Source organism: Kryptolebias marmoratus, linkage group LG7, assembly GCF_001649575.2.
Source record: "Kryptolebias marmoratus isolate JLee-2015 linkage group LG7, ASM164957v2, whole genome shotgun sequence".
Lineage (NCBI taxonomy): Eukaryota > Metazoa > Chordata > Actinopteri > Cyprinodontiformes > Rivulidae > Kryptolebias > Kryptolebias marmoratus.
In genome coordinates this window covers 19549556-19576191 of record NC_051436.1, presented here as the reverse complement: position 1 = coordinate 19576191, position 26636 = coordinate 19549556, and the positions used below count along the sequence as shown (strand labels likewise).

Below are 26636 nucleotides of genomic sequence, written 5' to 3'. Positions count from 1 at the left end.
CAGGTTTATTCCCTGTATTATTTATTGAAAACCCAGCAGTCGTCATTAATACCTGTTGTGTCTGCACAGGCAGCGGGAGGAAGATGTGGGAAACTAAACTAGACGTCATTCTGTTGTCAAGAAAAAAAAAAAAGGCACAGAATGACTCACTGTTTTTCTCATTCAAACATTTGCTTTTAAAAATGTTACACAGGTGCAGAGGGAGGAGGGGGGGGGACAAGAAGAAGAAGAAGAAGAAGAAGAAGACGACAACAGCAGTTCAAAGAGATTAAATGAAAAAGACTGATTCGGGCGTGTCTCTTTTTTTTTTAAAATCGGTTTGTGTGTTTCCTCCTCTGCCAACTGGTGTCTTTTGCTTTTTTTATGCTGTGAAAAGCCAAAAAAAAAGACAATTTCATCGTGTTCTCTTTCTGTCCGTCTTCATCGTTTCTTTGGGGGTTGGGCTGTGCGGGGAGGAGTGACGGGCCGACCGGAGTTCATCCCTCCGTACTGGTACTTGGCCTTCTTCTCAGACGGCTTCAGGATCTAAGAAGAAAACAAACAATAATATTAATAATAATGTAACTGTTTTCTGACTCATCTGCATGAAATAAAAGCTAAACTTAATGTGATGGACACAGAAGTCTCAAAGCTTCAGTGGGTTTGAAGCGTGAGGGGATCCGATCCTGGATCAGATCATGGATCAGTGTTTTTGTACCTGGAAGGAGCACATGAGGGTTTCGTCCACGCTCATCATGCCGCCGGCGTTGTCAAACTCGCCGCAGTAGTTGGGAGCTGAGAACAGAGTCACCAGCTGCCGCTTGGCGAAGAACTCATAACCATCTTCTACCACCTGGGGGCGCCACAAACACAGATGTGAACAGCCTTTAAAGGTGAAATGAAGTGCTTTGAAGCTAATATAAATCAAAAGAAAATCATAAAAGGTGTTTGTTTTCAGAGTCCCACATTTGAACCCTCCTGAGGCCCTCAGAAGAGAGAGGGATGAAGAGAGGCAGAGAACCCCTTGGAACTTTGGGTCAAGCTGACCCGAAGGCCACGGTAGGGTTACATTTTTTTTCAAAATTCCTAGGGTCTCTTGTGATCGTTTAGAAGTGTGACGTATCGAGAGCTAAACACAGGCAGGAGCTAAACACCAACAAGGCAGGAAATAAATCCTGACAGTGTTTGGGTGTAATGGTTCAGTTTGTTATTAATTATGTAAACTGACCCAAAACTCCAACAGCTGAGTCAGTCTTCAGCTTCCTGAAGGACCAGAAGGTTGGATGGATGCAGTTAGTTTAGCTCCTGGTGGAAATTACAACCCAAAGTCTGCTGACGGACTGAGCACCAGCCACTGTCGGACCGCCAGCCGCCACCTCCTGCTGTCCGGATGCAGACTGTGTGACATCACTGTAAAGCTCGGGGGTCTCTGTTGTGAAATGAGAGGCTGGAGTTCTGCGTTTCCAAGCCTGTACTCTTGTTACCAAAACCTGCTTCTTCTTCAGCCACCATTTTCCCTGATAAACACCGAGGCAGTAGCCTCCTCAGAGTCCTCCAGCGGTGTGCCACAGCTGGCCCCGCCTCCTTCTACGTCACCAACCAAGGAGGTAACTCCGCCCACACAACCACCCCACTTCAGGATTCTGACATGAAAACTAAAAACAAGTCACTGACATTGATGTTGAACTAAAAGAAAAACCGAAAAACCCATTATTTTGGTATTTTTTCATTTATTTCCCCTTTAATTACTGACGCACTTTAAAAACAGGTGGATGAAATGGGTTTATTTTTAATCACCCGCCAACAATAAGATGAAATAAAAAAAAGTTTTGCCTGCGTGCTTGGTTGTTTATGTGTATAACTTGTGAACAACTAGAAAGTAACCACTGGCTGCACATCTACAACTCAAACTATATGAGTCGATCCTTTTCAAGATGGCTGCCGAAGCTGATCATTGTTAGCCAAAACAAAAAAAGAATACAACTTGTTAAGCTAAACTTTGCCGTTGTAGTAGCTGGAAGTCATCCTCAACACATTCTCTGAGTGGGAGATTGCACACAACATCATTTTGAAGGTTTGACCAATATGGCTGGATTATCCTTAAATAATCTGTCTAAAACTCTGACATGAAAGGGGGCGGGTGATATGCATTCCCCCGAGGAACGCTAGGCCTTTAATTCTATGTTTCATGTACACTGAGGATGAGGGTGGTACCTGGTGGGCCCTACAGATGAGGTCCAGATCGTGGCGGTTGAGGAACTTGCTGACCACGTCGGCTCCGAAGGTGAAGGAGACGCCGCGGTCGTTCTCCCCCCAGCCCTGCACGTCTTTGTCTGGGTCGGACCACAGCAGGTCGCACAGGAGCCCTGCGGGGGACAAAAATGTTCCTTCATCTTAAAAGCGTGAGAGCAGAGGACATTTACTTATTCTGCTGTGCTGACCTCAGATAAGACACTAAACCCTCTCAGTCTACAGAAGAGTGACATTTACTGAGATCCACATTCTTCATCCACACGCAGTCACCATGAAAGACCAAAAGAGGATCTGAGAGACAGCGGCTGCCGAAGTCTGAACACCGACGGCCTTATATGGACGTGAAGAGGCAGCTTTAACGAGGCTCAGAGGGGGCAAAGACCAAGAGGCTTCACTTCCCATAGTTCAGCAGAAGGAGGGAGGAGGAGAGCTATATGTTTGCTTTTAGACCACAGAACATCATTCAGAAGGTCAAAATTAACCTTAAATGTACACACACACACGACTGCCCCAAATCATTATTAATAAACAAAAAGGCAAATCTGCATGTGAAAAACTAAGTCTGCCTCCTTCAGCATCGAAGAATCTCAGACTGTCCTACAGAAAGCCACTACTCTCACGTGGTTGTGAAAGAACTTTAGCCCACTCTTCTTTACAGCACTGCTTCAGATCATTGAGGTTTTGCAGACATTTGTTTCTGCTCAGCTCTCAGCATTTCAGTCAGGCTGAGGTCTGGGCTTGGACTTTTTCAGCCGTTCTGTTGTAGATTTGCTGCTGTTTGGGTTCGTCGTTCTGTCGGCTCATGACCCAGTTTGGTCCGAGAATTTCACTCCAGAATCTGTTGGTCTACAGAGGAGTTGATGGTCGACTCAGTGACTGCAAGACCAGCTCCTGTGGCTGCAAAACAAGCCCAAACCATCAGCCCTTCACCACCAAACTGACAGTCGCTATGAGGCGTTTGTGCTGATATGTAGTGTTTGGTTTTCATCGGTCATGGAGCTGTGCATTATGGGTAAACCTCACTACTTTGGCCTCATCTGTCCAAAGAACATTGTTCCAGAGGTGCTGTGGTTCAGGAGGTGGTTCCTGTTCAGCCCTTTTCAAACATTTTACTGCTGATTCGAATCCCGGGGCAGGATTACCTCGAGTATATTTTCCCCTACGGATCAAACCTGGACAGGTTTTAGGCACGAGGAGCAGGCGGCCTGCTGTGTGTTTGTTTTACCTGTGTCAGGCACGTCTGTGGGTCTCATGATCCGTCTGATCTGCTCCATAGACTGCAGGTCAGGAGAGAGGCCTGCAGCAGACATGAGAAGCAGAACCAGCTGTTTGTTGCCAAATCTCTGCAGGTTTTGTCACCAAATTGCTTTAACACGTCTCACATCAGATTGCTAAAGATTTGCTTTCATCTAATTAAGAGTGTCGCCAGAGACACATTTAATCTCCAGATTGGTCCAAAAACACTCAACGGTCCCTGGTGTTCCCACAGAAATACCTCCGTGACAGCAGAAGATCTTCTCGTCCACGATGGCAGCGATGGGCAGGCAGTTGAAGCAGTCGGTGAAAGTCTTCCACAGCTTGATGTTGAACCTGCGTTTACCTGCGGGATCAGCACAAGGAGTCATCAGCAGACTGAGACGGACCAAGCTGCACATGAGAGGGATCATTCACTTCAACTCTCGGGTTTATCTATCAGGATGCTGCTACGGATGTTGAATCAAGGAGTGAGATTAGTCGAAATGCAGGAGCAGTTCTGTTCCAAAAGTAATAAATAACACCAACATGGCTTCTTCTTGTTTTTGTATTGATAAAATCATCTTCCACCATGTCCTCATTCAAAAAGACTCCTTCATCCTTATAAGACTCTTAGTTCCAACTAGACAACAGCCAACAAGCCACACTGTTTAAAGATCCCTTTATAGGGGTATTTCAGCCATTTGAAGTGAGGCTCAGTTACCTTACCTGTTGCAGAGAGCTTTTTGAATGATCCCAAGGTGGAGCTAAAGACTAGTATTTGTGAGGTTAAAACAACTTCTCTTCAAAGATTTGAAATCAGATTTCTGGAGAGCAGTTTCATCAACTTTAACATTGCCATTAGTTTCTCGACACGCGGGTTATTTGCAGCTCAAAGGGTTTAAAAGCCTTTGCATAAACCACTTTAAAATACTGAAGTCTGACGTTGTTTAAAGACGGTGCTTGGAACGGTCCACTTATTAGCTCATCAATACACCCACTTCCAAAGTTGATTTTGTTTTTAATGTAAAACCAACAAACAAGAAACACCAATTATCTAAATGTCATAAATGGACTGTACTTATATAGCTTTTTTTCTAGCCAACCGACACTCAAAGTGCTTTACAACACAATCTGTGCTAAGGTTGGGCGATATGTAAAATGTTTTCAACCGATATTCGTCAGGCCAACAAATGACGATGGGCAATATGTTCGCGCAGGTGACGTCTCGACTTTTGTGTCATCTAAAATAGCAGAAAATATCTGTGCATACAGGCCACAATACCTTCTGAACGTGTCTTTACCACCGCTGGTAATGTTGTAACCAACCTGCACACCCTGCTGAAACCTGACAAGGTAAACGTGCTTGTTTTCTTGTCAAAGACTTTATAAGCTCTTTCTGAAAGTAATAGTTTCCCTCTATCTCCTTGTTCTGATTCTGAGACATTGTAGTTTTTAGAAATATTCAGTCATTTATTTATTTTGGATGCGCCAAATCGCTCAGAAGACTAAAAACAGCGGCAAAGATTTTTTTTTTTTTGATGGAAGCGCACACGTTCTCTGCTGGAGGAGTTCATTTTTATTGTTTTTGTCTAATTTCATATTTGTCGTTTCACACTTAGCAGAGTTTGTGAGACAGAAACACTAGAACTATGTTATATTGGGTTTTTTTTTTTTTTTTTTAAAGCCAGTCTGTTTCCTTTCCCACCACTGTGGTTATTATTCAAAGAAATGTTTTCTGATCATACGCTACTCTTTCTTTCTCTTATAAGTTTGAGTGAATAAACTGGCGCTACACTTGGTGGCACACAGGGGAGGGTGGAGTGGGGGGGATGTAGGCAAAAATAAACAAATAAATTGCTCTTTAAAAAAATGACCGTCGACTGCCTCAGCCTATCGTCGATGGTCGATAAATTCGTCCAATCGCCCAACCTTAATCTGTGCCCTCATTTCCTCATCCATACGTTCATACATCTCTACAAAGCTAACCTGAATAAATCTTTCTATGGATTCTAATCAGGGCTTTAGATCACATTCTTACACCAACAGGGCACATTGGAGGCAGTGAGGGGTTCAGTATCTTACCCAGGGACACTTCGACATGCGGCTTGTGCAAAAGTTGTTTTTTTACCTTTACATTACAGTCACTTTTACTTTACAGTGTTATTCCAATAAAAACATTATGAGATTCCTGCAGGAGTGCAACAGATATGCTACAGTTAGCTGCTGCTGCTGCTATTTTAACTTGCAAATAAATATATTCTAATAAACAAACGGTGGTGTAAAGGTTTATGAAATAAAGCTTATAAGAACCACTATGAAATTTTTGAGATTGGAGCCGTTTTAAAGCAGCAGCAATCCACTTAGTCTTGGCCTGGCATCAACTAGCCATTAGCGCATCATTCTGGTCAGAATATAACTATTTCTCCAAACTGAACCATCTCCAACCGTATGCAAATTTGTTTTTGTTCTGATTATTGTTTTTTTTTTCTTTTTTAAATCTTGCCTAAAGAAACTCAATCCCTAATAAAAGAGAAGTTGAAAAAGAAAGGAAGTCTGACAGTGATAGTCCGAGTGCAGGGAGCTCACACTCGTCGTAGAAGCCGTAGATGCGGTTGATGGAGGCACACTCGTGGTTGCCTCGGAGCAGGAAGAAGTTCTCGGGGTATTTGATCTTGTAGGCCAGCAGAAGGCAGATGGTCTCCAGAGACTGCTTCCCTCTGTCCACGTAGTCCCCCAGGAACAGGTAGTTGGCCTCTGGAGGGAAGCCGCCGTACTCAAAGAGTCTCAGCAGGTCTGTGTACTGTCCATGGATGTCACCTGAGATTCAGCACGCATTTTACTTTATTATTATTATTATTATCATTACGAGAAAAGAATGCAAATGTAACATGTAGCAGCAGTTTGCAACAGCAGAACCAAAGGCAGGATCTCGTCAGAGATGCTGGAACTGACCGCAGATTTTGAGCGGCGCCTCCAGCTCCAGGAGGATGGGCTGACTGAGGAAGATTTCCCGAGACTTGATGCAGAGGCCGCGCACCTCCGCCTCCGTCATCTGGACGATCTTCCCTGGTCGACATCCTCGCACTGACGGAAGGAAAGGAGACACGAAGTGACATTAAAAATAAAAAAAACACACACACAACAAACTGCTCCGAAACTTTGACTGAGCCGCTCTGAAGACTTCTCACCTAAAGATTTGTTTTATTATCAATCACGGGCGTCACACGACCAGATTAAGGTTTTCAATGAACTTCACGTTAAATATAGGGGACAGGGTTTAGTCAACAGGAGGACAGGAATAGCTTCAGTGGGTATTGTTGCTGATGGTGTCAAGAGAGATCTTTGAGACACATCCTGTTGTGTTCAACAAAGAGAACAAAAAAAAAGAGATGGGGGTAATGTAGGTGGTGAGGCAGTCATGTGACAGGAAGATAATGGACTTAAATGTACTTAAAACGGAGCCTAAGTTTCATTTCTGCAGCTATTTATTGTGAAAACAGACTAATGATGTAACAAAAACCTATAAAGTTGCAGAAATGATTCATTACCTACAAGATTCCTTTCATTTTTTCCCCCAGAAGTTTGTTGTCCTCCGAAACTCAAATCTTTTATTGGTGAACGAATGACTTTAATTACCTTTAAATAACTCACGGACTGGAGAAATGTTATCACAAAAAATTTAAAACAAAGTTCAAAATCTGTTTAAAACAGGAAAATCCTAAAACACAGTATTTATTAATATAATTACCCTATTTTGTAGTAGAATAAACAAAAAAATTTAACAATGAGTTGGAGCCATTTTTGTGTTTGCTGTGGTGCCCATCTTGAATGGGGTTTTCTGAGAGTTTGATTCGACTCCATCCCCTGGTTTGTTCATACTACAGACACTGGTAAAAACTTTACTGCCTATACATCTTAAAGAATCCACTCTTTCCAAACAATAAAGAAAACAATCTCTATTTTTCTGGAAAATCTTAAAGGTCTGACTCCTGAATCCAGTCCAGCACTTTCAACCAATGAGAACGGACAAAAATCCCATGAAAGCTGTTTCACAGATTTGAGTCTTTAAGTTTCCCTGCAGAGTCTCCATGTTGTCCCGCAGCTCTGTACCTTCCAGCTGTGTTTATACAAAGCAGCAGCACATCATTAAAGACAGCTCCACTTCTCCTCCTGCCTGGTAAACCACAGAAGTGGGCCAGGGCTGACTAAGCCTGCCGCTGTCAGATGACACCGCGGCAGCATGGCGGAAACTCAAGCACTTCCAATCAGACGGGAGCAGACTGGTTAAACCACGGACGTCACTGGGAAAATGCCTCAGAGCTGTAGCTGGGGGGGGGTTTGTTTGGATTGAGGGGCAAATCTTCCAGCTGTGCGTGAAAAGGTGGAACGTGTGTCAGCTTTCCTGCAAGTGAATCTCTGCGGCTCGCCAGCGTGCAACAAGTGCAACACGACGCCTCCATTTCTGCCCAGAGACCGCAGTGAGTGACGAAGAGGAGTGTGTGATCACAGGCAAGCCCAACCTGTGATCACACACTCCCCACGTGAAAGACGAGACCGGGGTTATATTTAGGTTGTCCTGAAGGTGGGATTTTAAAATCAGACCACTCAAGCAGAGACCCTCAGGAATACAGTGACTTCGCCCTGCTCCCTCGCTTCCAGCTGTGCACTGATGACATGTTTGCACATCTGTGCTGCTCAGCTCATTGCTTTTACATACAGGACAGAGCTGCAGCCAGCGCCTCTCACCTAGGGGAGGATTCCCTTTCATCAGGGCGCAGGGAACACACACACATTATGACTCCTCAGTTTCTCAGCCTCCACCCCCACAAACACACAGCGACCTTGACTTCAGATCATACCACTTCATGCTTGCAGGGACGTGTCCCCTGTATCCTTTATTCTGTCGCCACAGCACTGCAGCCACAGCTGAGACACTGAGCCAGAGAAACAGAAGGCAGGGCCTACATCTGATTGCCATGGAAACCGAGAAAGACCAATTTTCAGCCTGCAAGGTGTTGGTGAGCAGAGCAGCTTCTGTATCACAGACGGGGGGGGATTTGCAGATGAAGTGGCTCACCTCTGTTGGCCCACACCCTGAATACTAAAGCTACTGCATCAGAGAGCGCTGACGAAAACACAACCAGCACCGACTCCCTCTCTCTCTCACACACACACACACATCAGTTTGCTCAAGAGGTTAGGACTGCATGTATGAGGAAACAATCCCTCATCATGAAGGGCTTAGATCAGAACCAGTATTTCATTTTAATCAATCACAGCTAGCTACAATGGAAATATTTCTGTCATGATGTGCATACAGATCGTGGTGTGTTACGTCAAACGTGTCTCAGAGTTGCAGAGACATCGGGTCCGGCCCACTGTAACTGTTCTGAACAGGAGCGGCAGCGGCAAGTTGGGACTCGATCGTTTCACCATCAGGTCTCCATAAACATTTAGTTTGTAACTAACACAACTAACTAGAGAAATAAAATGTACACATTACAATCAAACTGGATATGCTCAGTCATCCAGGACAGGGTAAATCCAAAAACAACTGGACTTCTGTTCTGTAGCTGAATAGAAGTCGAGCTGTCACTTCTCATCTGAGGAGCTTTCTCAATTCTCTCCTTTTTTTTAAATTGAGAAAGCTCCTCAGATGAGAAGTGACAGCTCGACTTCTATTCAGCTACAGTGTTTTTAACCTTTTTTTTTTTAATCAAACTGGATGTTGTATAGTGTTAAAAAAAACCTCATGACAGAGTGAGGTTATCAGAGCTGACTTTTCTTAAACTTCAAACTTCAATTTTTGTTTTGCTCACAGTAGAAATGGACAGTAGCTTTCAAATATTCAAAGGCTAGTTAAAATGGACAAAGTCCTGAAAAAAACATTTCAACAATCTCAGCTTTCCCCTTTTTTATAAGATCACCAGCTAGCAGAATTAGCAGCAGCACGTCTTTGTACCTAACACTTAATTCATTAGAGGATTTTTTTTGTTTTGTTTTTTTAAGCAAAAGCAGCAGCTGATATTAGCCCTGGTTAAGATGCTTTTTCTGCTTTTAAACCTTTTGTTAATGCTGACACTGTGCTACAGTCTATTACGGTAATTAGCCCTTTGTGAGTAAGGAACAAAAGAAGTTTGCATTTCGATAAGCCTGAATTGCTGCATGTCAGCCTTGTTGTGTTTGGAGCGGTAGCTGGAAGTCGGGATGACAGAGAGGAATGCTGGGCCAATATTCGAAGAATAATCAAATGATTACCAATGAATTCGAGAAGTATTTTAGCTTGAAACGCAACTATTAAGAGTTTTTAACTAGTGTCCCTTCTTGTGACGCAGGAGACCAACAAAGAGTTCACACACTTACGTAAACTATTCATTAGGATTAATAAAAGGGATCTGGTTAGTGTTAGCAACTAACTCATTACAACATACTAATATTAGGATGTGTACTTGTGACATTTAGAGTATAAATCTCTAGGTCTCAGGATAGTAATCCTGCAGAACTTTGGAACGCTTCAGGGTGGGGCGGGACCAAATTACTTTTTGCATTTTCCATGCATTTCACTTTAGTTCTGCAACTAAAGGTTATTTTCCTGTCATGAAGATAAATGCTTTTAAAAAGGTAAGAACTGTGATTTGCAGGTTGACTGTAAAGGTTTTGAAGTTTTCAAGTCTTCTTATGTTTGTTTCAAAGGAGCCAAACTCATTTGTAAATTTCTCAGGTTACTGACCGCTTTCTTTTGTTTAACCTCTCTGAGTACCGAACAGCTTCAAGCAGAACTGGACTTTTAGACACTGAAGGGAAAAAAATAAATAAATAAAATCAGCAAAGACCTGGACATGACAGCAATAGTTCCATTGGAAGGGTGATTTGAAGATGATGAACTGGGACGACTGCATACAAACTTGAGCAAAAATCAGTGCTAACAGGTCACGTGGAGAGATAAATCTAAAATGGATGTTTATGCTTTGATTTGTCAATGTACTCATAAGTCTGAGGGGGGAGACAGCAGTAAGTTCTGAGTTTCTTACTAATGTGACCACATCTTAACAGAGAACAGCTTTGAAACATATTTTAGGAACTCCTGATGACTATTCCTGAAGATTACTTTAAATTAAAAAAGAAAAAAAAGAGTTTGCACAAGTCGGTTTAGGCTACTTCAAAAATAAATTTAAGTCATACCACATGCTGACTTTGATACATTATATACGTTTACTCAGGTCTCAGTAAAATGCTGAATCATTTCCCCATTTTCCTTGCAAAACAATAACATTAAATAAAATACAATAGTCATATTAAGGACCTTTTGAGGCACTTACTAAATAAAACACTGAAGGTATTAACAAGAAAACTCATGATCCCAACAAATACACAGAGTGTCCTGAGTTCCTCTGGTGCGGGGACCAGGACGAGGTGACTTTTGTTTATTTCTCTGTTGGCTCCCATGTTTCATGAACATTTTGTCTTTTCTGTTTTAGTTAGTCTTTCCTAACTTAGTCAGGTGTTTGTTTCACTTCAAAGTGAAGGCTTGGTCACACTGCAGTCCTGCTATGCTCAACGATGAATGTTTTTATTACATTAAAAAAGAGAAAGGGAGCAAGCGAGAGAGAGAGAGAGAGAGAGAGAGAGAGGATCCTTGTACTGAGATCCCAGTCCCCCCTTTCTGTTTTTCTCTAAGTGGTCGTCTTGTGCTGCAGATGAATTCTTGGGTCATCGTCCTCCTGCGCCTTGGCAGTGAACTGCGCCGGCGTCAGAGGAAAGCTTTTCCTCGCACCCCTCCCTGAGGAGAATCTGCATTCCAGACAGCTTTACAGATCCCTCAGACTAAAAGCAGCTCGACCCGGACAGGACTTGGGAGGAAAACTGCTCAGAGCGTGTGGGGTTTTACTTCAAATTATTTATCAGACACATTTAAACTAATGTAACCCTAAAAACACACCATGACTACTCTTATTTAAACTAGTTCCAGCAATGCACCTATTTTGTTTTTCTACAATCCTGTACTGCTCACCAACCTTTGTCTTGCTACAAACAAGCCAGTGTTCCCTTAGTTTAAGTCCAGCTGCTTAGCAACAAGCTGGTTAATTCACTAAATATCTGGAAGGATTGTGGGTAAAGCTCAGCCTGAAACCCACCAGCGCAATGTTGCAACATTTCTGCCTCTATGAGCATACATGACCCGTCTGATCAGTTTCACAAACACAGCTGGAGCTGTCTGATGTCACAGAAGGTCAACAGTTTAGTACGAGGAAAGAAAACAACTCTGTCCACTCAATAACCATGGGAACAAAGGGAGAAAGTTTAACACACAGACGGATAAAGACAAGGACTTGAAACGATTGGCGACTAAAACCTAGAGTTCAAGTATGTTCCAGTTATTTCAGAAAGCACACTTCAACAATGCGTCTCACAGAGTAAAGATAAGTGAACTGCAGGCAGAATGCTTCGGTAAGGTGTTACCATATATGGGCGCCGGCGTGCAGTAAGAGGAAGTGGCCAGGGACGAAGAGGGAGTGTATGGGAACAGAGGAAGACTAGCAGGCCGTTCTCTTGGTGAAGATTTCAGATAATGTGATGGTTGTCAGCTGGCAAAACCTTTCATCCATTGATTTCAGTTCCTTACCGCAGGGCGGACCTTTACAAGTCAAATATGCATTTGTTGCGTTGAGGGTTTACTTGTTACTTCACTCTTTACATTAAAATAAGGTTACTCTGTGAGTCCTTTTTGCTTACAAAGTAAGATGACTTTGAAGTAGCAAATCAAAATAAGATCTATTCAGATTCTCTAAAATGCTGAAGAAAAGAGATTTTCTACATCATTCATTACTTCATTTAGCACAGGAAACATTGCTCTTATTTATTTACACACCTTCCTCTTAACTGGCGGCATTGACTTAGATTTAATACAGAGCCTCATAGATTCTGCTCGGGGTTTCAAATTTTAAAAATAATAATCTTGTCAAGTGGAAAAAAGTTTGATTTCTGTGTATTACAACTTTAATAACTACGTAGTAGTTATAGTTACAATAATGTTGACTGCTGAGGTTAAAAAGTGTTACCTTTACAGAGAGACCAAGTTTTTGAAAGTACTCCAAAGAGTTTAAGAGTAGCCTCCAATTTCATTTTGGTATGCTTGCTCCAGGCGTTTTAGGCATTTTAGGGGGGAACTGTTAAGGGGTTTTAATTTAATTTAACCTTTATTTTACCAGGAAGGTCACACTGAAATCACTCATCTCTTCTCCCAGAGAGTCCTGGTCAATCCTTATCTTTTATAAAAATATGAAAGTGGTTACTCCAACATATAATTCTTTGTAATCACAGAGTCCAGAGTTTCTACATAATTTTCTTTCAGCTGTTCTCTTCACCACAGAGGATCATCTCCCACCATCCTCCTCTGTCACACCAACCCTTTACATGTCCTCCTTTCACTACATCCATGAACCTTCTGTGGTCTTCCTCTTTTCCTGGCAGCTCCCTATTTGACATCCTGTGTCCGATATATATCCCCCGTCCCTCCTCTGCACATGCCTCTTTAAAATGTACTCATGTGAAGGTTACTATTTGCCTGAAAACCATCAATATTGTCATCTCTGAGTGAACTCCTGCGGCTGTGTGTGCTGAATGATAATTCAGAGATTTATGCTAACACGAAGTTGACAAAACTGTCAAAGAAATTACTGGACAAAAGAGACAGAATGGACTTGTTTGGTCGGAGGATGGACTTGCTGTTAATAATACTACCATCAAGTTTTGCTGTGCCAGCAGCTTTATTTTGGGTCCTGCAACAGTGTCTTGTAGCTTGTCAAAGTTTATTTGGAGCAGTAGTCATTTTGCTTTAACGCTGGTCATTTTATGAAGCTTCTGTTCAGAATGTGCTTTTTTTATTTTAACCCTAAGTAGCTTATGATGGCTGTTCTCTATGTGACATTCGCTGCTGTTCTAAATCTGGTTGTTTAACATCACTCTAATGTGTTGGATTTTCAGCTCTTGTGCGTGTAGTGTCCTTGACAATAAAAAAAAATTCCACACACACACCTGGTCAAAAGAGAAGATAGAAGCCACTGACATCAAGACACGAGGGTTTCAACTTAAGTCCAGCAACCTGAAACTGTACACTAAGAGAAAAGAGGGAGGCAGAAGACTAGTGAGCATCAGAGCCACTATACAGGATGAAACAACCAAGATCCTGGAGTACATCAGGAAGAAAGGCCCCCAATAATGATCTGCTAAATGAAGCAGCAGAAACCCAATGTGGAAGAGGAGAAAGAGGAACCACCATGGAAAGATAAGTCCCTGCACGGCATGTACCACCACAGGCAGATTGAGGAAGTGGCTGATATCAACAAATCCTACCAAAGGGCTGGACTGAAGGACAGTACAGAGGCACTAATCGTGGCAGCACATACAGAAGAAAGCAGTGGTGATAAATGTAGCAATCCCAAAAGACTGAAACATCAGGAAGAAGGAGCATGAACAGCTTGAGAAATACCAAGGGCTGAAAGAGGAAACAGAGAAGCTGTGGAAAGTCAAGGCCTCAGTGGTACCAGTGGTCATCGGAGCACTCAGTGCTGTGACCCTGAGACTGGAAGAGTAGCTCCAACAGACCCCAGGAACAACCTCAGAGATCTCTGTCCAGAAGAGCTCAGTCCTAGGAACAGCTAAGATACTGAGCAGAAACAAAGTGAGCACCACAGAGCCAAAAAAAGACAGGGGCAGAACTCAGCTGCTTTTATGTGTCAAAGTATGCATTAGATGTGTGACGGCCATCTTTGTCATAACACTCAAACATTTTTCGTGGTCAGCACGAAAAGTAAGAAGTTCATGAATTTCACTATCACCCAAATTTGCAATTGTTAAGAATATACTCGTTACAACTAGTTTATAAAAAAAACAACTTTTAAAAAATGTTGAGAGTCGAGAGTTCTCCAAAAGGAATCCGTACTATGTTGTTTTCGCTTTGAAATCCTGGGGCTGGGTGTTCACAGAACGCGTACATTGGAGTTTTTAAACTAAATGTGAAGTTGCTGTGTGTTGTCATCGTCAATCTTGCCTCTGTAATAAATCTGTTTGAGTTGTTCATCCAGTGAGCGGGTGGTTGCCCAGACTCCACATCATCACTTCATCACTGAGCCGCAAAGCCAGCTCACCTTTTCACCTGTCGACTGTCTCGCCTCTGTTACTACCTCGCTTTGCAGCACAAAGGTGCATCAGGGCTGGGTTGGCTTTGACCCCCGCACCTTCTCGCCACCTCAGCCCATTCAGAAATCACACCAATGCTGCCAGAAGGCATCTAAATCCCAAACTGAGGTGTCTTGTGAAAGACACCTCTTATCTCCATACTGCAGCAGATGGTTTCCAAAACTAGGCAGTTTTCAAATGTTTTACATCATACGACTCTAGACATTCTCAGACATGGAATGACATCATTTTAAAAGAAAAAAAATAAAAATAAAAACAGGATTTCTCCCCCTGGTTAGAAGTCTCATGTACATTGGACAGTAAAGATAAAAACGTACGGACCCTGGTAAACTTCATCCAAAGCAAAAACAAATGTTTTTATCAATGTGCCAGAATGCTGCTTTGTGCTCATTTAAAAACAACACTTCAGTAAATAAGAGCCCTTCGGAGTGAGTGCAATAACTTCTATTTACATAAAGTTGGGAAACACAGCATGTGAGGTGAAGAATTGAGCCTCGTTTCTTATCAGGTCAAACAAAGGTGACAAAAGAACAAAACTGTAAGTAAGCCGAGGGACAAAAGAGGTGTTTGGGTGGTGTATTCCACCATGTCGGGTATCCCTCTCTCTATCTCAAACACACACACAGACACTTCTTTAAGACTACTTTTCTTGCCAGTTAAGAGGTGCATCATCAGTGCCGCCATTTAACCTGTACACCTTATAAAAATAGTCATGATGCACATCAAGACAGTGAGAGAAGAGTTTTCTAACAGCAACATACATCATATCAGCCAAACAAGAGAGTCATGTTTAGGTAAAATATTTCTACAATGCATGGAATCAATAACCATATGACTTCCTTATTGTTAAAGCATGTTAAGCATGTGATGTGAAAACACTTCTGTTTCTTACTTGTAGGTTTTACTGCACTTATAGGAGGTGTAGTTCGTAATAAACCAAGAAAATCTTCAATTTTAGCTTAACCTAGTTTTATAGCCTGAACCACCACCTCCTCTGTAAAGCCGTCTAAGCAGAGGATCCTGAATGCCAAACTGAAATTTTAGCTTAGATTTCCGTTTTTTATTGTACTTGGGCATAAACACAGCTGCTATTTTGAAATCCAGGCGAATTTCACTGAAGCTGCATCCACGAGTCTCACAGTCAGCCCCCTTCAGCTAGTATCATCAGTTCTTTCACCGCTATAATGAAAATATGCAGAGACGGAATATTTCTGACAAAAAAACGCAGAGTTCAGCAGAACTTCAACTTTTCCTTTTCCAAGTTTTCAATCAAATATATTTAGAGGAACTTGTATTGAATAAAGCAACCCAATGAATTTTAAGGGAGGCATGACTGTGCATGTTTTAGCCCCTCACAGCACCAATAAAATGCCCTGTCAGACCTTTTTTTAGTCATCCACCTCCATTCTTTTCAGCTGGGCACGAGGCCAGCAGCTCCAGCTAACCTTCTCCCACACGGGGGCAAATGGAAAACAGTGACCCCTCAGTGAACGGGAAACAAAGCTACGCTGGCGTGGAGAGCAGGGGGCGACTCTTAAGGCAGAAATCCCAACTGCAGTGGTATTTCTGTTCAATCTTTGCATTTTCAGGCCATGTTTTGTTCGCCTTTAAGTGGCACTGGTGAATGCCGTCTTTGTGGCGCAAAAGAAAGGCTGAAATTGAGAGGAGAGACAGAGAGAAACAGACTGTAGGTTCAGAAAGTGGGAGAGCTGGAGAGAAAAATACGAACGGGGGAAGAAGAAAAAAGCAACACTGAAGCCTGGACACAGCAGAGGAGGGAGCGAACAGAAACGGGTGGAGGGTGGGGGGCATTGGAGAGCTTAGCTGGGCAGCTGAAAAGCCTGGGTGAGTGCTCTATGCCACGCTCGGTGCCAGGGGGAGAACGCTCCCCGCCTCACAGGCTCCACCATTGTTGTTTCCATAACAGAGTGCCACGCCAGCAGCACGGAGACGAACCAACACAGCAGCAGCAGCAGGCCTCCGACTCACAAAAACGAGCCGGTGGGGGGTGGGGGGGTCACTGATTAGAACAATGCATCATCAAGCAGAGCATGATTAAGTGGTTTCTTAAAAAGTACAACAAAATGTTTTCGAAAAGTTTGTTTTAGCCCATGACACACTTGCAACGGTTCAGAAAGCTTCTTCAAGTGCTTCTCTAAAGTCCATGAAACCACAAAACTTCTGCAATGAATAAGTAAGCTCTTTAATTTAGAGATGTACCAATCGGCTCACAAATATCAGATTGAAGTTCTGATCAAGGCATTTTTCTTTGATCGGTAGCAGAGTAACTTCCCCTCTGCTCCTGATCTTTGTTATTGGTTTTACATCAGCCATGCTACAGTAGACGTTTTTCAACTTTCCAGTCTCAGTACGACTCGCTTCACCCTAATTCAGCCCAACTTGGTTCTACACGGTATTGGGGGTATTATTTTTTTAAACTGTGCCGCCTCGATGTGGGCGGGTCGTCATAGGATGACTGTCCGAAACTTACCAGCAACAGGTAAATAAGTGAATCAGATCACAAAACACTCACAATCCTCGACCATGGTTTCCAAAAAACGCTGTGGCCGAGTCGAGGCCATCTTTCCTCCATTCATTCATCAGTCGGAGCCCGTAAATTGAGTCCATTTTGTCTAGCTCCGCCTGAATTCTGTTGTCAGCCAAAAAGCACGGAAACATCTACACCTCCTCATAGTGCCACGGTGCTGGTTTACAAGTTGCCATTTTAATGAATGCAAAGTATTATTTAAAAGAAAAGGAAATAAACCTTAAATCCTTGGCTGAGCAGGTTTTAAGAAGTGAGCTGAAAGTGGGCGGGACCACCCAATGGAAACACTCTGAACTGATGCTGGGTCGACCCGAGTCAGGCCAAGTCAAGCCCATGAACGGGCCAAGAATGACTGCTGTTCAGTAGTCATTGAGACATGATGGGTCAACGTGTCAGCAGTATGGAAGTATTTTAAGATACTAAATAAAATAGAGCAGAGGGCTGCTGGATAGTAATAAGCAATGGGTCATGATAAGCTAAGCTAATGCTAATAATGATGCCAAGCTTCTGAACAATGACTTACCTTTCAAAAGGCAAAAAGAATTACATGACTAAAGTTATCGTTTTGGTGTTCCTTACTGTAATATAGAACTACTAAGATGTCAAACACATGAAGTTTTTCATAACTTTTATGGACTTATTGGTCTGTAATGTAAGCCCGTGCTCTAAAAAAAAAAATCAGCAGCTTAATTGGTGACCTTTTTTCCTCCTTATCCATGAATGCTCCACAGGCAAGCAGCTGTTTTTAAAGGAAGATGTTTTTACCAAGCTAGGAAGACAAAGTTTGACATTATCTGTAAACTGTTTAAAATCAAAAGTTACAAAAGACAAAACGAGTAGGAGGACATTAAAAAGCTTACAAGGATTTTCTATGGAGGTTTGATTGACGCTTATTTTACTGTCATTAATTGAAGGATTTTAGGACAGCTGACAAGTTGAAGTCCAACTTACTTTGGCAGACAGCAGTGGAATAATAAAAAATGAATTTGTTGTGTTACATGAAACAATTTTATGATCCGAGTTGTGTGGTTTATAACAAAGACAAACAGTCATTTTATTTAAATAAATACTTCTGTTTAGAAACTTGTATTATTTTTATTTTAGAGAGAAATCCTTTTACCCAGTTCTTTTTAATTTAAACATCTTATTATGAACACAGTCAGTTCAACCAGGAATTCAGAACAAATATTTTGTGTGCCATCATTTATACTTCCTCATTAATGAAGTTGTTTCTTCAGTTCATTTAGTCCCTTCATGCTACAGCCACCATTATTTAATCTTTTTGCAACTTAATGCTGTTTAAATGATTTTCTATGTGATTTATTGGACTGTTTGCTTGATTGTCATTTTTTTAAATGTTTTGTTTTAATTATGTCTGCCATATAAGCCCTTTGTGTTTCACACTGCTGCACAAAAGGTGCTTTATAAATGCTTTTTATAAATAAAGTTTAATTAGGTTTTTGTTTTGATCCTTCTTTGAGAGAAACTGGGATTGGAAAAGGTCAGGCTTTACAAAAAGTAGAACTCTGGATTGGTCATAAACACTAATATTTTAATTGTTGCATTTCTACACAAAATACAAACGAAAAGGTAAATTTTATCAGCAAATATGTGGTTGTGCTAAAGCCAGTTGGTTCAGTGTTGTTTGTGCTGTTGTTACCTGTAGCTTATGGTGAGAAATTACATTTTTTTATTAAAAAAAACAAACGTAATGCTTCCGAGATGTTATCTTCTCCTACGTTGGCTTGTATTTTTGGCAAAAGCTTAAAATAACTAAAACACACAGAAAAAACCTCCATCCATTTACCCATCCTGTAGCCGACTGTACTTCGTAAAGCGTTTGAGCCATCTGTACTGATTGAGCCTGACAGAGGGGCTGTTGTAGCTGAAGCCCGGGGCGGTGAGGGCTCAGCGTGGGCACCATGGAAAAGTTAAGGCCTGTAATAGCTGCTTTGCTGGATCGCAGCACATATACACAGCAGCAGTAAAACTCTAATGAGGAGGAGGAGCAGCCAGGTGGGGAGAACACAAACAAACAGAAAAAAAACAACAACAAAAAAAGCTCAGGGCGGGTTTGGCCTTCTGTTCCCAGACATGCAGGGAAACATATGTGGGGCTTTGCTCAGGAACACTGCAGCTTGAGTGTGCTGTAACCAACCAAAGTGACACTTCCTGGAAAATTTCTAATGTACCTCTGAGCCATAATAAAAACAGCAGATGGCTGATTGATATCCCACTGTGCCATGCGATGACTTTTTTTCCCCCCCTAACAGCAGTAATAATAAATCACGCCTCCATAATTAGACCCACTTTATTTTCTCTATTCCACACACTCAGAGGCAGAAAGCTATGAATGCACATGAATTACTGCCTACTAAAGAGAAAAACAAAGACTTATGTCCTATTTGACACAAGAATCATTCATGACCATCACTGCAGAGTTGCTGTATCTGACTCACATGAACACAACTGTGCTGCTTCCTTTTCAGCTGTGACTCACAGGACTGGTCCCAGGACTGGTCCCAGGACAGTTTGTATTCAGAGTGACAAATGAAACCAGAAAGGCTAAAACCTGCCTGCCTGCTCAGGTCACCAAAGGAGTCTCCGGTGATTCTAAACCGCGTTGTCAGTCTATCAGGTTTAGCTTGTCGGCTAGGAGACACCTGTCATCTCAGCACTGAACACCCACTGAAGGACACGCTCGCTGGACATCAATGTAGGGCTTCAAACGCCACATGAAGTGCCTCTAAATTTAACCCGCTCAGTTAGAGTAACTGTTAATATAGTTGACTTCATATCAGCATGTCGTCGTCATCCTCAGTCATCAGGATGACAACGCCTGGGTGAAACTAACAAATGTTGTATTTCCACATTGTTTCCTCCAGGTTAGAGAGTACACTGATCCAGAACACCGGTCTGAATAGTTATACTACTTTTGTTTGGAAAACCTGTCTGGCAAGCAAATACAAAATTTTATTTTTTAAGTTATCCTACTGTATTCAAAATAAATAGCTCTTATTCTTTTTAAATCAATTAATAGGATATTAATAGACCTATACAACTAAATCAATTTTCAGTTAAATATTTGTATGTCAAATGATCACAAATGTCACAATGTTGCATGTTTAAAGAGCAGGACATCACAGCAGACAATGACACAAATAAAGTAGCTTCAACTTTTGCAACACTAATGCAGTTTTAATAGTGCAAATGCTCGAAGAGCATTCAATTTTCATCACCTTCCACCACTCGAGAGCTCCTATTCAGTCAGGTGGTTAGTAATCAGTGTTCACCTGGCAGTATGAACACAAGCATGTAGGTTGTTTCTTTTAAATCACCCCATAATGGGGCTAACAGTTCTTGTAAACCTCAGAGAATCAATATAATGGTTTGGTTGAAAGCACATCCAATAAACGTAGTGAGAACTACGAATGGTCAAAGTACAACTAGTGCTAAAACAACAAAAGGCAAGGACTTAGAACCAGTCCCTTGTGCTCCAGAAGAACCTTAGGCTGTACATATCTATACTGTTAGTCCTCTAATACAGCCAAAAAGCTGGACATGCTTTACAGCACCAGAGCCAATTGTTAACTTTACATTAGCGTATGCAGTTATTGACGTAATAGCCAGACCTGCAAGCAACATCTCATACAGAGACACTTTTAGGACAGTTCCAATAAGATGTGTTGAGATCAGATCTTTGTGTGGACCTTTTTGTTTTTACTGAGAGTCCAGAGGGTCTCGAGTTTATGATCTTAAATTATTAACCACCTAATTTACTGCACTACTCAGAGGTCAGCACCTACTACAGAACTCCAAATACAAAAGATATTGGCTCAAAAAGGACAGAGAACCTAGGGTTTCCCTGGTGATGTAAAAACCAGCATTACAGAAAATGGACAAATGTTCGTCTTACAATAAATCCTCCTTTGACAGTGTTCTGGAAGCTCTTTGAACTCTCAGAACGAGGAAAACCTCTGTGCAGGTCACATTTCTTTAACAACAACCACATCCACTTCGATCAATTTAATCCATTTTGTAACTAAAACTAAAAATATTGTCTGAATTACTTAGGTGAGCTGCGATAAGCTGGTGTAACTGCACTTTAGCTGGTTGAAACGGGGTCAAAATTTAAAAAAAAAAAAAAAAAAAAAACACCAATCAGATGCTTGCACACTTACAAACACCATTAAACAGCATTTTTAAGGAAAAACAGCAACAAAGTGAGCTGTGGAGCTGTACTTTAGAGTGCTGCCCACTCCTCCTGTGTATTCGTGTCACCGAAGGACGGGTTCATTTCTACCACAGGCAGCTGCTGACATTTAATAGGACATGAGAAAGCTCTGTATGTGTGTGAGAACGTGGATTCCTCAGTGGCAGCACAGCTCCATGGAAAAACAAGGAAACAAACAGCTCACGTTGTAAAGGAAATCCCTTCATGAGCTGGAGTGAAGGTACCTTTATTCATGCATAATAAAGAAACATTCCTCGAGCGGTTGTGCACAACTTTTCCTGAACTTTTGTTTTGCATTTAGCAAAATACGTGCACAGAAACTGCTGTAAATCTTACGCGGTTATGTAAACTGAGCAGAAGGATATCAGGATTTCAATAGTGACTGAAGGCCCTGCAGAGGTCTTTTTGTAGCGATAAGGTCAAGTCTTAAAATAAAATCTGGTTCCTAGAGAGGACAGACTGATACACAAGGAACAGTCTGAACACCAGGCTGAGTTCATCTTTCTGTGTCGCTAAAACCACTTTCTTAGATATGTTTAAACATTTTCTGCTCTGGACCAAAATATATATTTACTCCTGGTTCATTTTAAAGTTCATATCCTTTGTTTTTATTTTAATATATGATCTTAACAGCTTCCAGACAAGTTCACACTTTGTCTGGACACCTTTGGTTGACAGAAACATTCAAAGTATAAGTTTGCTAGAAAGAAATGATGGGGTTTTTTTTTTCTTATTTTACAAGTGAAGATGTCAAAAAGGAATCAAAATAGTTCAACGGCTGAACAGAATTGAAACTGAAGGCCAAGTATTCCTTGGGGGATTGCATACCGCCCGTCACCTTTCACGGAGAGAAGGAACCGAGTTGTAGCAGTTTTGGTCCACAACCTTGAAAATAACACCATGCACAATCTCACGCAATACTGAGAAGTATCACTCAAGAGCAGGTGTTCAAGCCCTTGTCTTCTTATTTGTTCTTTAAATCACTTTTCTCCGTGACGCAATGACAAAACAAAACCAATAACGACCCAATCGTTCTCGTATTGATGGTTAATGTGTTCTTAAATTAAAACTTTGTGAGCAGCTGGCAATTTCCACATGCATTTGTTACCAACAGAAACAGCAGCAGTGACTGAAAAAACATCAACAATGGTGACGACCACAGAGGAGCTGCTTAGGATGGAAAAGTCCAACAGTTTTGATGTACAGGTATGTTTTGAACCTCAGATTTGTTGAGTCTAGTATGCAAATGAAAGGTTGAAACAGTAAACCTATCCAGTCGAGCCAAAGTTTTGCTAAACGTCTGACTGCTGATCTCAGTCTTCATGGAGCTCCACCACCCTGCTGTTTCTGTTTATTCCTGTCGGCTTTCTTACTCGTTCCTTCTCTTTTCTTTCAAGTTCAGTAGCAGATTCACTTTTCTATTTCCACCCAAGTGTCTTCTCCAAGATTCCATTTGTCTGATTCCACCATATTTGGTTACCTAGACAGACTAAGGACATGTAATGTAGGTCAACCATGTGACTCAAGCTTCCACTTGGTTTTCGGTCGATTCAGCGGAGTGCTTTGTTTACATGGAGTGTAGACCGACATTTCAGAATTGCATATCAATACAGATGAAAAACCAATAGAGTAAACTGTTTCAAACCGCACCATTTAATATAGCTTAGGACAACCTTTTTTACATTTTATCTTACAGTTTTAAACCACCCTACAATACAACTGAAAAGAGTCATCATAAGGCTTGTATGCAGCGACACTGGGAGAGGCTTTCTAATTTTAGTTTGCTCTCAAAAAGAGTACAAAAAAAGCTAATAAAAACTGAATGATCACTAAACAACAATAACTAAGCTATTTTAAAAATGCCATAACTTACAAATAATTAAAAAAAAGATTTTCCATTTACATAACTTGTGAATAAAAAAGGATAAACCCTAGTCTTGACTTGTCAAGTGGGAACACACCCTTGTTGTTCCACTTTAACAAGGTAAAAAAAAACAACTACTGGCTAGAACGAAGTCTAGCACCAACGTCTTCATCAGACACGCTGCTCACATTCTTTAGTCATTAGATCAACAGCTTTTAGTTCTGAGATCCAGATTAACCTTCCAGGCTCGTAGTCGTCTTTTCAGCCTCTTGTCCAACACTCTGAAACAACCATCTCTTCTAAAAATCAGACCTTTTTACTGCCAGCAGTTTAACCGAGATTAAAAGCAGATCTTTTGTCACGGACTTACTCAGATTAGACCTAAAATAAGTGCTGGTTTACTGCTTCTTTAGAGGTGATCAATATTTCTTTATCTGCTTCTTTATTAGCTTATGGATTATATGACTGAATCTGTCTTCATGAAGTGTTTTACCAGGCTTTTGTTTTATTATTTTACACAATCGGAATAACTGGGCATCAATCACGATCAGTTAAAAAAAAAACATATAGTTCATTGTTTATTTTCCTTCCAAAAATGAGACAAATGGAATTAAACTGGCTGTGGTTTGAAAGGCTGAGAAAGGAAAGGACATTTATGGCTCACATCTGGAAGCTCTTAGGGTCAGATAGCTGTAGATTTTCCGCCCCGTTTTCTTTTTGCTGCATAAGACAGCAGCCACAAAAAGAGGGCAAGCCACAACATAGGCCCGACATGACGGTATTATAAACTCGGACACAAAAAACAAACACAACTACATCATCAGCTCCCACAGACTCAGACGATTTAGTCAAGGCGGCAAGCAAATCCACACCAAACCTATTTAGCTGTTGTTTGACAGCGTTCACCCAACGCAAATCGATGAGCGAGACAATCAATCGTTACTGTTTGTTCATCAGTGGATCAAGTGTCCACATGTTTACTAAACACACAGACAGGATGACTGTGTCCTCTGCAGGATGAAAGATCGGCTCGCTCAGGATCCCTTATTTAGCGTGGCTAAGAAAGTCATCCAACGCTGCCATCCAACACATAACAATCATCTAGGAGCAACAATGGGCTTTTCTTCGAAAGTACACAGGCACCTTTCATGCTGAAAGAACTGACTTACGCTAATGACACTGCTGTCAGAAACAGGCCACACAAACGCAAATTAAGGCCTGGCATTCCTTAAAAGTGCTCATATCGCCCGCTGCCTTTCATGCCAGAGACATATCTGCTCTCTCTGGTGCCGTTGCGAGACCAAAGTGGCACCATTTTGCTCTCCTCGGACCTCCGAGAGCCCATTCTTCACACAAGCCCTGCAGAACTTTTTTCTCTCCCGGGGAGTTTGCGTCAACTATTGCGCGACTGTTCCAGAAATGTGAAATCAGTGTGGTTAATTTCGGCCACGCTGTTCCGTGAGCATTAGCTGCTGGGATCTAATATTTGCAGTGTGACCGCTAAACTCTCCTGGGCAGAGGCCGGGGCGCTGCTGAACCGACGGGGGGGGGACTCAACGGCCGTCATCCTGAAATAAAACGTTTTCCTCCTCCATCAACTAAAGAACCTCCATCTCTACGGGTCAAACGGTTTCCACGCCATGCGGTCGCTCCGTTTCTGTCAGCGTCCCACAGTGGCGAGCCGCGAGGGGAGCAACTTCCCGGAGATCGGCAGAAAATAACATCCCTCTGCTTCGTTAAAGACAGCATTGCTAAGGTCAATTAGCTGTGGCAGCCATCTTGACCTGATTGACTCTTAAAAGTTGTGGATGTGCAGCCAAATCATTATTTCCTGAAAGTTTCATAAAATCCATCCAGTAGTTCATGAGATATTTTGCTAAAAGACCTGCAGAGTTGACAGTAATAGTGAGCAACAAAGTTTTAAAACCAGATCTTGCACGATGACGCTCAAAATATGTGTTGGGGATAACTCTCCCCTACTGCCACGCCACATTATAGGTCTGGATCTGTAATATTTACTCGGTTGCGGCCATTTTTGTGTTTGCATAAGTTGCTTAGCTGTAGCAGTCGTCTCTAAGATGGTTGACTACAAAAATTAACCAGCAGTATTTCTACATCCCATCGTTTCTTTTCCTGAAATAATCCATTTGACAATTAAAATACTGTGAACCACAGCTTTAAAGACAAGGACTTCACTATAAGCCTGACCGTACATAATTACATTTCTTCCTGACAATAAGGTTTCTTAACCTTATATTAAAACATATACCAAAAATAAACTAATAATTTAAAAGTGTTTCCAGGCTGCATTTCAGGCAGGTTTAGCTAACAGTGGGATATCAAGGCCTGTGGCTTGTGTAAACACAACTATTTAGCAATAATCACACAAAAAAACACAACACTGTGTGCTGGCTGCACAGCTGAGAACTCCCCCCCCCCCAACACCAAACCCCATCTGAAAACTGCCCATTTCTTTATAAACCTGAGGCTAAAGCACACACACACAACAGGAACGACACTATTTACACGTCATCTGAGAACATAGAGTCATGTTGAAGTTTTCGGCTCACTGAAACAGGCAAAACTACAATTAACTTTAGAAGAATATCAACCTTTGTTTTGGCCCTGAGGCTACCACCCACAATTTCAGTCTCCTCTACAGGGCTTGGAAAACAGAAGCAAATGTTAATGTATTTATTTAACAGGAGGAAAAAGAAGTATCCTATAAGCTACATGATGTGATAACAGTGTGACTTCAGTGCAAGCATGGATGAGTTTCAACATTGTGGTTTGTTGTGTGGGGCTGATGTTGTTCCCTAAACTGGATGATGAGACACAAACAGGAGTGCTCCTCTTACCTGTTTCTCATCAATTAACCAAAGACATGCACTCACAGTCCAGCCTTTCAAAACATTACCGTGTCTTTAGGTACTCATTTGCCATTACTTAGTGAAAAACAAAGACTAGAAAATGTTAAATGTGGCTAACTACAAAGGTGTGTCTATGATTAACCAAACGGGACTGGTCTTGTTCGCCCCGGCGCTGAGCTAAACAAATAAAACTGCTCAGTTTCCTTTTGTCGCCTTAAAAATTAGACCTACATTCCCGCGAGGGTTGAGAAAGCACCCAACAAGCCAAAAAAGAAAGACAAACATTAACGCGAACTCACCCTCTAAAAGCCTTGAAATCAACGAGTCGACGTCCAACTCCCCCTCCGCCATTTCTGTATCGAGCAGCCGTGCCCGCGCCGCAGTGAGGAGAAGCAGCGGGGACACGCCTCGGCCACATAGGCCACGCCCATTAATGGACTCCTGCGCTGCCTT

The 26636-nt window shown here is 41.8% G+C and overlaps 1 protein-coding gene across 1 annotated transcript; it reads right to left on the bottom strand.

Moving 5' to 3' along the window:
• On the bottom strand, window positions 1-26636 carry LOC108239401 (serine/threonine-protein phosphatase PP1-beta catalytic subunit). Its single transcript, XM_017422092.3, has 8 exons — window positions 26483-26636; window positions 6421-6552; window positions 6055-6285; window positions 3728-3832; window positions 3458-3529; window positions 2194-2345; window positions 698-832; window positions 1-525 (listed from the first exon to the last, which is right to left on the bottom strand). The coding sequence occupies exons 1-8, from the start codon at window positions 26532-26534 to the stop codon at window positions 421-423; spliced, it is 984 nt and encodes a 327-aa protein (XP_017277581.1). The 5' UTR covers window positions 26535-26636; the 3' UTR covers window positions 1-420.

Bases quoted from the DNA above. Each gene is read 5' to 3' on its own strand.
- LOC108239401 (XM_017422092.3), bottom strand. From the start codon at position 26,534: ATGGCGGAGGGGGAGTTGGACGTCGACTCGTTGATTTCAAGGCTTTTA. The intron at 6,553-26,482 runs GTGAGTTCGCGT...TCCTTCCGTCAG, and splicing joins GATTTCAAGGCTTTTAGAGG to TGCGAGGATGTCGACCAGGG. The intron at 833-2,193 runs GTACCACCCTCA...TGGCGCCCCCAG, and splicing joins TCATCTGTAGGGCCCACCAG to GTGGTAGAAGATGGTTATGA.